Genomic DNA, 12,525 nt, shown 5'->3' with positions numbered 1-12,525 from the left:
CCATGACTATTCTGTAAAGTTAACCGTTACAGTACAATGGGAAGTGTTTTGAAGTAGTTGGACTCTTTTATTGTGGGAAGGAAACATGAGGTATATGTTAATGGAGCTTTCTCAAGTTGGTCTGATACTTCAGGAGTGGTGTTCCTCAAGTCTCAGCAGAAGACTGCCCCTCCCTGAGCCTGGTTCTGCTGGAGGTTTCTTCCTGTTAAAAGGGAGTTTTTCCTTCCCACTGTGGCCAAGTGCTTGCTCATAGGGGGTCGTTTTGACCGTTGGGGTTTTTCATAATTATTGTATGGCCTTGCCTTGCAATGTGGAGCGCCTTGGGGCAACTGTTTGTTGTGATTTGGCGCTATATAAGAAAAAAGTTGAAGTTGAAGTTGTTGAAGGGAGTATACTGGGGCCGCTATCGTTTGTAACCTTGATTAATGATTTGCCAAAAGTTGTCAATTGTAGCATTAATAATTATGCAAACGACACCTAACTTTATGATATGGTGAATGATGAAGGTGATTATGTTTAGTTCCAACACTATACGTCCATCCATCCATCCATCCATTTTCTTCCGCTTTATCCGGAGTCGGGTCGCGGGGGCAGCAGCTCAAGCAAAGCCGCCCAGACTTCCCGATCCACACACACCTCCTCCAGCTCCTCCGGGGGAACCCCAAGGCATTCCCAAGCCAGCCGAGAGATGTAGTCCCTCCAGCGTGTCCTGGGTCTTCCCCGGGGCCTCCTCCCAATGGGATATGCCCGGAACACCTCTCCAGCGAGGCGTCCAGGGGGCATCCGGAAAAGATGCCCGAGCCACCTCAACTGACTCCTTTCGACGTGGAGGAGCAGCGGCTCAACTCTGAGCTCCTCCCGAGTGACCGAGCTCCTCACCCTATCTCTAAGGGAGCGCCCAGCCACCCTGCGGAGGAAACTCATCTCGGCCGCTTGTACTTGCGATCTTGTTCTTTCGGTCATGAGCCAAATCTCATGACCATAGGTGAGGATCGGAACGTAGATCAATCGGTAAATCGAGAGCTTTGCCCCCCTACTCAGCTCTCTCTTCACCACAACGGTCCGATACAGCGACCGCATCACTGCAGATGCTGCACCGATCCGTCTATCCATCTCACGCTCCATCCGTCCCTCACTCGTGAACAAGACCCCGAGATACTTAAACTCCTCCACTTGAGGCAAGGACACTCCACTGACCTGAAGAGGGCAAAGCACCTTTTTCCGGTCGAGAACCATGGCCTCGGATTTGGAGGTGCTGATTTTTCATCCCGGATGCTTCACACTCGGCTGCAAACCCGCCCAGTTGCACGCTGAAGGTCCTGATTTGACGAAGCAACAGAACCACATCATCTGCAAACAGCAGAGACGAGATTCTGTGGTTCCCAAACCAGACCCCCTCTACACCCTGGCTGCGCCTAGAAATTCTGTCCATAAAAATAATGAACAGAACCGGTGACAAAGGGCAGCCCTGGCGGAGGCCAACGTGCACTGGAAACAGGTTTGACTTACTACCGGCAATGCGAACCAAGCTCCTGCTGCAGTTGTATAGGGACCGGATAGTCCTCCTACATGGCTTCCCCAAACTTCTCCCAGACCCGAGTTTTTGCCTTTGCAACTGCACAGGCTGCGGCACGCTTGGCCTGCCGGTACCTGTCGGCTGCCTCTGGGGTCCCACCTACCAACAAAGATAAGTAGGACTCCTTCTTCAGCTTGACGGCATCCCTTACTTCCAGTGTCCACCACCGGGTTCGGGGATTGCCGCCGCGACAGGCACCAGAGACCTTGTGACCACAACTACGAGCGGCCGCATCGACAATGGAGGTGGAGAACATGGTCCACTCGGACTCCATGTCTCCAACCTCCCCCGGGATCTGGGAGAAGCTCTCCCAGAGGTGAGAGTTGAAGACCTCGCTGACAGAGGGTTCCGCCAGTCGTTCCCAGCAGACCCTCACGATACATTTGGGCATGCAAGGTCTGACCGGCTTCCTCCCCTCCCAGCGGATCCAACTCACCACCAGGTGGTGAGCGGTCGACAGCTCTGCCCCTCTCTTCACTCGAGTGTCCGAGACACGTGGCCGAAGGTCAGATGATACGACTACAAAGTCGATCATCGACCTCCGGCTCAGGGTGTCCTGGTGCCACGTGCACTTATGGACACCCTTGTGCTCGAACATGGTGTTCGTGATGGACAAACTGTGACTAGCACAAAAGTCCAACAACTGAACACCACTTGGGTTCAGATCGGGGAGGCCGTGCTTCCCGATCACCCCCCTCCAGGTCTCAATGTCGCTGCCCACGTGGGCGTTGAAATCCCCCAGGAGAACAATGGAGTGCCTAGTCGGAGGGCTATCTAGTACCCCTCCCAGGGACTCCAGGAAGGTCGGGTACTCTGCACTGCTGCTCGGCCCGTAGGCCGAGACAACGGTGAGAGACCTGTCCCCGACCCGAACGCGTAGGGACGCGAACCTCTCGTTCACCGGAGTGAACTCCAACACATGGCGACTGAGCTGGGGAGCAATAAGCAATGCGAGCCTAGCTCTTCGCCTCTCCCCGTGGGCAATGCCAGAAAAATGAAGCGTCCAGCCCCTCTCCAGGAGTTGGGTACCAGAGCCCAAGCTGTGCGTGGAGGTGAGCTCGACTATCTCTCGTCGGTATCTCTCAACCTCCCGCACAAGCTCAGGCTCCTTCCCCCCCAGCGAGGTGACATTCAACGTCCCAACAGCCAGGGGCTGTGAGCATGGACTGGGCCACCGGGCCACCAGCCCTCGAATGCCACCCAATCCTCTCTGCATCCGACCCCCATGGCCCCCTCTGCAGGTGGTGAACACACAGGAGGGCAGGCCCACGTCGCTCTTTCGGGCCGCGCCCGGCCGGGCCCCATGGGCTAAGGCCCGACCACTAGGTGCTCACGCACGAGCCCCAACCCCAGGCCTGGCTCCAGGGTGGGGCCCCGGCTCTGCCATACCGGGCGACGTCTCAGTCCTTGATTTTTTTACTGGTCATGGAGGTTCTGAACTGCCCTTAGTCTGACCCATCACCTAGGACCTGTTTGCCTTGGGAGACCCTACAGGGAGCACAAAGCCCCAACAACATAGCTCCTAGGATCATCCTGGTATGCAAACTCCCCCACCATGATAAGGTGGCAGCTAGAGGGGGAGAACACTATACGTATGCTGCAAAAAAACTACTGTCAGACATCTCAGCAGGAAATGAACCAGACGAGTGTCGGCATGTTACCATCATCACATATTCAGATGTAACTAAATAAGTAATAAGTAACTAAATTAATAAATTTTAGTCAGGTGAAAAACAAAAAAAAAAATGCTTTTACTTTCAGTTATTAATTTTAAAGGCGTTTGTGACACTTTTCGTGCTTTGTTTTATTTCTGTTTGCAAAATAACAGATTTTTGTGGCGGTCTATCACATATACAGCCACAGACAGCTTTAATTTTGAAGGACGGATTGGTTTCAATTCCGTTGTGACGTAGGCGAAGTGATTGGCCGAGCGCGGTGATGACGTAATTTTTGCGCGAACTGCCTTGCTTTTGGTGGCTGCGTTAGCGTCAGACTTCTTTTTTTTTAGCTTTGTACTTCGAGCCGTTAAAAAAAACCCAGTCGGAAACGTTCGGTAACCGTTGAGCCGCGCACGCCGCTTGTCTTGGGATTGGTCTTGATTTCGTGTGGATTCAGGATGAAATATTTCACCAGACTGAGAGTAAAAAGAGTTTTTGAGTGGGGCGGGAAAACGCGGAGCTTCAACCGGAAACTCAAAACCTGCGAGTTCGAGTGAGTAGAGTCACGATTTTAATTCTTCTCACCGTTAACTTTATTTTACTAAGCTTTGTCACTGGTTACAAAAAAAAAAAAAAATACAACTTATCAGTGATGTCCTGATTAATTTTTCTCTGATCATTAAGTTTTGTTTCAAAATAAAATATAATAGGGATAAATAAAGTAAGTTTTTATAGGTGCATCATAGACACAAAAAGATCATTTACAAAAAAAAAAACAAAACAAAAAAAACAAAGAGGACCATTCATAGACATATGAAGACTCTTTAATTATTCATCATTTATTAAAATACAGCACTGTCACGGGTGATGCTTGTGGACTGGTTTATTACAGGTGATGCAGGGATGTTCCATGACGTCCACATGTAGTTATGATACAGGACAAATGGTTTGTCGTAGTTTAATATTCATATTGGGATAAACAGTAATAAAATATTCTGATATAGCCTAGATTGTAAACAAGTATTTTGCAAACACTGTAAACACATACATTATACATATATACACATGCATACATACACACAATAATATATGATAGAGAAGCAGATAGTGGCAGTAAAGTCAACTATTTTAGCAATTTGAAGAGACAATATATGATTAAGCTATGAATATATATATATATATATATATATATATATAAACAAAATACTGACTGACTACATTATATTTCTATATAAAACATAACAATAGATATCAGTTATAACACAGGTGTGATCTCTCAGAAGTATGACGACTTCATTCAGTAAGTCTGTCTATGAATGGTCTCTTTTTTTTCTAGGAAATGGTCTCTTTTTTTGGGTCTATGAATGTTTTTTTGTTTGTTTGTTTTTGTCCATGAATGGTCCATGTCTATGAGTCATCCGGTTACTGTGAAAAATGTATTTTTTTAAAATTTATTTCTGAAAGTCAACATTTTATTTATTATAGACTCATTATATATGACCTAAAGTGTTTCAAACATTTTTATTTTCCAAAAACTAAATTTTAGTTTGAATTAAAATTTTTTGTTCTTACTTGTTTGTTCTTGTAGCATTTTCTAATTAAATGATGATGATGATGATGATAATAATAATGTTATATTGTTAACTACAATAAATTAATAATTACTTATTTTCCTGCTTTCTACTCATGACATTTGGTAGGATGTTTACAGAGTCGTTGTGCACCTGTTTTATGCTGTCCAGATTCCACTTACTGATTTTCTTAACACTTTCCGTGTTGCGGTGGCAGTAGGCCAAGCAGCTCACACCACACTTCCCTATCCTCCTCGGCCAAGTCCTGCAACTCTTCCCAGGGATCCTGAGGCGTTCCCAAACCAGATGGGAAATAAAATCCCTCCAGTGTGTTCTTAAAGTATCTTAAAATATTAGAGTACTTCGTAATATGGAATTGTCAAAGAGTGTGTGTGTGTGTGTGTGTGTGTGTGTGTGTGTGTGTGTGTGTGTGTGTGTGTGTGTGTGTGTGTGTGTGTGTGTGTGTGTGTACAGTGGGGAAAATAAGTATTTGACCCCCTGTCAGTTTTGCAGGTTTTCCCACCTACAAAGAATGTACAGGTCTGTATTTTTTATCGTAGGTTCACTTCAACTGTGAGAGACAGAATCTAAAAAAAAAATCCAGAAAATCACATTGTAGGATTTTTAAATAATTAATTTGCATTTTATTGCATAAAAGAAGTATTTGAACACCTACCAACCAGCAAGAATTCTGTTTCTCACAGACCTGTTAATTTTTCTTTAAGAAGCCCTCTTATTCTGCACTCTTTACCTGTATTAATTGCACCTGTTTGAACTTTTTACCTGTATAAAAGACACCTGTTCACACAATCAGTCACACTCCAACCTGTCCACCATAGCCAAGACCAAAGAGCTGTCTAAGGACATCAGGGACAAAACTGTAGACCTGCACAAGGCTGGGATGGACTACAGGACAACAGGCAAGCAGCTTGGTAGAAGACAACAACTGTTATGATTATTTATTAGAAAGTGGAAGAAACACAAGATGACTGTTAATCTCCCTCGGTCTGGGGCTCCATGCAAGATCTCACTTTGTGGGGTAAGGATGATTCTGTGAAAGCTCAGAACTACACAGGAGGACCTGGTCAATGACCTGAAGAGAGCTGGGACCACAGTCACAAAGATTACATTAGTAACACATGATGCTGTCATGGTTTAAAATCCTGCAGGGCAGCAAGGTCCTCCTTGTTGTGTGGGCCGCTGAAGAGGAGGTACTGCTGGCCCACCGCCACTAGAGGGCGCCCTGCCTGGAGTGCGGGCTCCAGGCACCGGAGGGCGCTGCCGCCTTACAGGAGCAGCCAGGATGACAGCTGCCACCCATCACTGGAGACAGCTGATCCCAATTAACAAGGAGGTATATCAACAGGACGGCATCTCCACCTCATTTGCCGAGATATCGCCTTACCAAAGAGGTAACCATCTCAGCCTGCACACACGTGTGACTTTAATTGTATTCTCGTTTGATTATCTGTAGGACAGCTGACTACTAGACAACATTCGGATAAGTACTCACCTTCCTACATTGTTGTTGACGAGAGGTGGAGGTGGACTCTCCACCCTCCGTGTTGCTGGGTGCAGCCGCATCCACACCTGACTGTTTCTGTTTCTTGCCGGCAGTACCGGATCCGACGAGCGGAGGCAGTGGCCACCTGGGAATTCGGGACTTGGCGGCTCCAGTATTCCCGGGGTTCGGTGGCAGAGGAAATCGGGTTGGTTCCGGTTCGACTTGGACAGACGTCTCCTATCGTCGAGCCTGCCCACACGACACCGTTGTAATTGGACTCCATTTCAATATTGTAATCGGTTGTATTTGTTGTGCCTGTTTCACTGCAGTAAAAGCAGTGTTATTCGACTCCTCCATTGTCCGTTCATTTGCGCCCCCTGTTGTGGGTCCGTGTTCCTACACTTTCACAACACTCCTGCTCAAACCAGCACATGTCCAGGCCCGTTTGAAGTTCACCAGTGACCATCTGGATGATCCAGAGGAGGCATGGGAGAAGGTAATGTGGTCAGATGAGACCAGAATAGAGCTTTTTGGAATCAACTCTACTTACCATGTTTAGAGGATGAGAACAACCCCAAAAAAACCATCCCAACCGTGAAGCATGGGGGTGGAAACATCATACTCTGGGGGTGCTCTTCTGCAAAGGGGACAGGACGACTGCACCGTATTGAAGGGAGGATGGATGGGGTCATGTATTGTGAGATTTTGGCAAACAACCTCCTTCCCTCAGTGAAGAAGATGGGTCATGGCTGGGTCTTCAGCATAACAATGACCCCAAACACACAGCCAGAGCAACTAAGGAGGGGCTCCGTAAGAAGCATTTCAAGGTCCTGGAGTGGCCTGGCCAGTCTCCAGACCTGAACTCAATAGAAAATCTTTGGAGGGAGCTGAAACTCCAAACCTGAAAGATTTGGAGAAGATCTGTATGGAGGAGTGGACCAAAATCCCTGCTGCAGTGTGTGAAAACCTGGTGAAGAACTACAGGAAACATTTGACCTCTGGAACTGCAACAAAGGCTACTGTACCAAATATTAACATTGATTTTCACAGGTGTTCAAATACGCAGCCGGCGCGGAGCGGCGGCACAGGAAAACACCTTTATGTTGATAACCATTTGTAAAATCCAGGCGGCTTTTGATGGCTTTCAGTGGAGTGAGTATATGAGAAATTGTTTAACAGCTGGACATGTTCCAACTTGTCCTTAAGGCTTCCAACAGAGGTGTTTTTCCTGTGGCGGAGCCGACGCTGCAATCCGTCCGCACGTCTTTCATTAAAAAAATCTCCTTTAACAGTGGAATATCCGGATAAAATGCTGAAACCGACTTCTTCTGAAACTTCTCTGTTCTCTCACGACGTCCTGGATCAATAGAGACTGAAATGTGGAGGTTTTCAGCTTGAACAGGCTGACGAGCGCGCCTGAGAGCGCTGCGCGACGTCTCGCACCGTGGGAAGTCCTTAAAGCGACAGAATCACCTCAAAATCTCTCATCAGCCGTTAAAATTTTCACTGAAAACCAGCTTAATTTTTCGAACCATGTCCACTTCTTTGTGTCTCACAGGTTTAGAAAAAATTTTGATCAAACAAAGCGCCAGTCTCTCAGCAACTTCTCAGACAAAGGAATTCCGACGAGGGGCTGGACGACTCCTCCCACAAGGAGTGCTCACAGGCGAATGACGTCACCGACAGGCGTGGAAAAACTCACGCATGCGCACGAGGGTTCAAGCATGTCTGACGTAAAAACATGAATGAAATCCATATAGTTTTTGAAAAAAATAAAAAGGACCTATACTTTATGGACAGCCCTCGTATATTCTATCTCTACCTCATTTTCTTATTTTATTGTGCTGTTACAAGTATTATTATTATTATTATTGCTTATCTTTGCACACACTGTTTGATGAACATTTTCCTCTACTTGCACCCATCAATCAATCAATCAATTTTTTTTTTATATATAGCGCCAAATCACAACAAACAGTTGCCCCAAGGCGCCTTATACTGCAAGGCAAGGCCATACAATAATTATGTAAAACCCCAACGGTCAAAACGACCCCCTGTGAGCAAGCACTTGGCTACAGTGGGAAGGAAAAACTCCCTTTTAACAGGAAGAAACCTCCAGCAGAACCAGGCTCAGGGAGGGGCAGTCTTCTGCTGGGACTGGTTGGGCTGAGGGAGAGAACCAGGAAAAAGACATGCTGTGGAGGGGAGCAGAGATCGATCACTAATGATTAAATGCAGAGTGGTGCATACAGAGCAAAAAGAGAAAGAAACAGTGCATCGTGGGAACCCCCCAGCAGTCTACGTCTATAGCAGCATAACTAAGGGATGGTTCAGGGTCACCTGATCCAGCCCTAACTATAAGCTTTAGCAAAAAGGAAAGTTTTAAGCCTAATCTTAAAAGTAGAGAGGGTGTCTGTCTCCCTGATCTGAATTAGGAGCTGGTTCCACAGGAGAGGAGCCTGAAAGCTGAAGGCTCTGCCTCCCATTCTACTCTTACAAACCCTAGGAACTACAAGTAAGCCTGCAGTCTGAGAGCGAAGCGCTCTATTGGGGTGATATGGTACTACGAGGTCCCTAAGATAAGATGGGACCTGATTATTCAAAACCTTATAAGTAAGAAGAAGAATTTTAAATTCTATTCTAGAGTTAACAGGAAGCCAATGAAGAGAGGCCAATATGGGTGAGATATGCTCTCTCCTTCTAGTCCCCGTCAGTACTCTAGCTGCAGCATTTTGAATTAACTGAAGGCTTTTTAGGGAACTTTTAGGACAACCTGATAATAATGAATTACAATAGTCCAGCCTAGAGGAAATAAATGCATGAATTAGTTTTTCAGCATCACTCTGAGACAAGACCTTTCTAATTTTAGAGATATTGCGTAAATGCAGAGTAAGGATCTGGTTAGACACCATGCTTCTAAGATTTGTGGGGCCAAGTACAATAACTTCAGTTTTATCTGAGTTTAAAAGCAGGAAATTAGAGGTCATCCGTGTCTTTATGTCTGTAAGACAATCCTGCAGTTTAGCTAATTGGTGTGTGTCCTCTGGCTTCATGGACAGATAAAGCTGGGTATCATCTGCGTAACAATGAAAATTTAAACAATACCGTCTAATAATACTGCTTAAGGGAAGCATGTATAAAGTGAAAAAAAATTGGTCCTAGCACAGAACCTTGTGGAACTCCATAATTAACTTTAGTCTGTGAAGAAGATTCCCCATTTACATGAACAAATTGTAATCTATTAGACAAATATGATTCAAACCACCGCAGCGCAGTGCCTTTAATACCTATGGCATGCTCTAATCTCTGTAAGAAAATTTTATGGTCAACAGTATCAAAAGCAGCACTGAGGTCTAACAGAACAAGCACAGAGATGAGTCCACTGTCCGAGGCCATAAGAAGATCATTTGTAACCTTCACTAATGCTGTTTCTGTACTATGATGAATTCTAAACCCTGACTGAAACTCTTCAAATAGACCATTCCTCTGCAGATGATCAGTTAGCTGTTTTACAACTACCCTTTCAAGAATTTTTGAGAGAAAAGGAAGGTTGGAGATTGGCCTATAATTAGCTAAGATAGCTGGGTCAAGTGATGGCTTTTTAAGTAATGGTTTAATTACTGCCACCTTAAAAGCCTGTGGTACATAGCCAACTAACAAAGATAGATTGATCATATTTAAGATCGAAGCATTAAATAATGGTAGGGCTTCCTTGAGCAGCCTGGTAGGAATGGGGTCTAATAAACATGTTGATGGTTTGGATGAAGTAACTAATGAAAATAACTCAGACAGAACAATCGGAGAGAAAGAGTCTAACCAAATACCGGCATCACTGAAAGCAGCCAAAGATAACGATACATCTTTGGGATGGTTATGAGTAATTTTTTCTCTAATAGTTAAAATTTTGTTAGCAAAGAAAGTCATGAAGTCATTACTAGTTAAAGTTAATGGAATACTCAGCTCAATAGAGCTCTGACTCTTTGTCAGCCTGGCTACAGTGCTGAAAAGAAACCTGGGGTTGTTCTTATTTTCTTCAATTAGTGATGAGTAGAAAGATGTCCTAGCTTTACGGAGGGCTTTTTTATAGAGCAACAGACTCTTTCCAGGCTAAGTGAAGATCATCTAAATTAGTGAGACGCCATTTCCTCTCCAACTTACGGGTTATCTGCTTTAAGCTACGAGTTTGTGAGTTATACCACGGAGTCAGGCACTTCTGATTTAAAGCTCTCTTTTTCAGAGGAGATACAGCATCCAAAGTTGTCTTCAATGAGGATGTAAAACTATTGACGAGATACTCTATCTCACTTACAGAGTTTAGGTAGCTACTCTGCACTGTGTTGGTATATGGCATTAGAGAACATAAAGAAGGAATCATATCCTTAAACCTAGTTACAGCGCTTTCTGAAAGACGTCTAGTGTAATGAAACTTATTCCCCACTGCTGGGTAGTCCATCAGAGTAAATGTAAATGTTATTAAGAAATGATCAGACAGAAGGGAGTTTTCAGGGAATACTGTTAAGTCTTCTATTTCCATACCATAAGTCAGAACAAGATCTAAGATATGATTAAAGTGGTGGGTGGACTCATTTACATTTTGAGCAAAGCCAATAGAGTCTAATAATAGATTAAATGCAGTGTTGAGGCTGTCATTCTCAGCATCTGTGTGGATGTTAAAATCGCCCACTATAATTATCTTATCTGAGCTAAGCACTAAGTCAGACAAAAGGTCTGAAAATTCACAGAGAAACTCACAGTAACGACCAGGTGGACGATAGATAATAACAAATAAAACTGTTTTTTGGGACTTCCAATTTGGATGGACAAGACTAAGAGACAAGCTTTCAAATGAATTAAAGCTCTGTCTGGGTTTTTGATTAATTAATAAGCTGGAATGGAAGATTGCTGCTAATCCTCCCCCTCGGCCCGTGCTACGAGCATTCTGACAGTTAGTGTGACTCGGGGGTGTTGACTCATTTAAACTAACATATTCATCCTGCTGTAACCAGGTTTCTGTTAGGCAGAAGAAATCAATACGTTGATCAATTATTATATCATTTACCAACAGGGACTTAGAAGAGAGAGACCTAATGTTTAATAGACCACATTTAACTGTTTTAGTCTGTGGTGCAGTTGAAGGTGCTATATTATTTTTTCTTTTTCTAGAAATGAGAGCTGCTCCATCCAAAGTGGGATGGATGCCGTCTCTCCTAACAAGACCAGGTTTTCCCCAGAAGCTTTGCCAATTATCTATGAAGCCCACCTCATTTTTTGGACACCACTCAGACAGCCAGCAATTCAAGGAGAACATGCGGCTAAACATGTCACTCCCGGTCCACCCATCTTGTGTGTTTTTTAAGAGCTGATGTAATGTGAATTTCTCCTCTGTGAGATCAATAAAGTTTATCTTATTTTTAATATTTTGTTTTCATTCTGTTTGAAGTGAACCATTATGATTATTTGTTTTATTTAAATCTGTTGACCCTTGTTGATGAAGTCTTGGACCTTCCTGTATTAATCCAGTGTGTGTGTGTGTGTGTGTGTGTGTGTGTGTGTGTGTGTGTGTGTGTGTGTATATATATATAAACGTCTGTAATTGTGTTTTTCAGCTCGTTGACCATCAGTGTGAAAGGTCTGAAGTCAATCGTCATCAAGGCCGGCCAACATGTTCTGATCGAGGGCGAGGATGACAACAACCCGTTTGTGGCGCGGGTTGTCAGGCTGGTCGGCGATGGTGAGAGGTCATTGGGTCACGCTCAGTAACACGGAACAAATGACATAAGAAACTGGTTTTTGTTTCTACAACTCAAAACCCTCTGCAACATGATCAAACCAAAATATCTGTGATCCTGTTCAATTGCAGATGTTTTACTTTTGCTTTGAAGTAATTTATAGTCTAAAAATGTAGAAATATATATAAAAAATAGTTTAAAGTATTTTGAATTGTTATAAGTAGTCACATTTAACTTGTGAGACGTCTCAACGAAGGTGCTTTAAATACATTTTGCTGTGTCAGAATTCGCCATCTGATATTTAGAACGTCACCACAGACGGCTGATCAGTCACTCTGTGCCACAGCGCCCCCTATAGATGATGAGCACAGAGTTATTCTCAACATAAAGAAGCTCACCTGGGAGGAAACAGATGCATACAGATATATATATATATATATATATATATATATATATATATATATATATATATATATATATATATATA

The 12,525-nt window shown here is 44.2% G+C and overlaps 1 protein-coding gene across 1 annotated transcript in view; it reads left to right on the top strand.

The window, feature by feature from the left end:
- Positions 1–3,622: 3,622 nt before the first annotated feature.
- Positions 3,623–12,525, top strand: part of orc1 (origin recognition complex, subunit 1) — a 30,434-nt gene continuing 21,531 nt past the window's right edge. Inside the window, exons 1-2 of the mRNA XM_034180775.1 lie at positions 3,623–3,787; positions 11,916–12,040. Coding sequence (XP_034036666.1) covers positions 3,693–3,787; positions 11,916–12,040 — 220 coding nt within the window. The 5' untranslated portion in view covers positions 3,623–3,692. The remainder of the gene's footprint in view (positions 3,788–11,915; positions 12,041–12,525) is intronic.

This window comes from Thalassophryne amazonica, chromosome 10 (genome assembly GCF_902500255.1).
Source record: "Thalassophryne amazonica chromosome 10, fThaAma1.1, whole genome shotgun sequence".
NCBI classification, from domain to species: domain Eukaryota; kingdom Metazoa; phylum Chordata; class Actinopteri; order Batrachoidiformes; family Batrachoididae; genus Thalassophryne; species Thalassophryne amazonica.
Note: the sequence above shows the minus strand (reverse complement) of the source record. Positions and strands in the feature narration are given on the sequence as shown.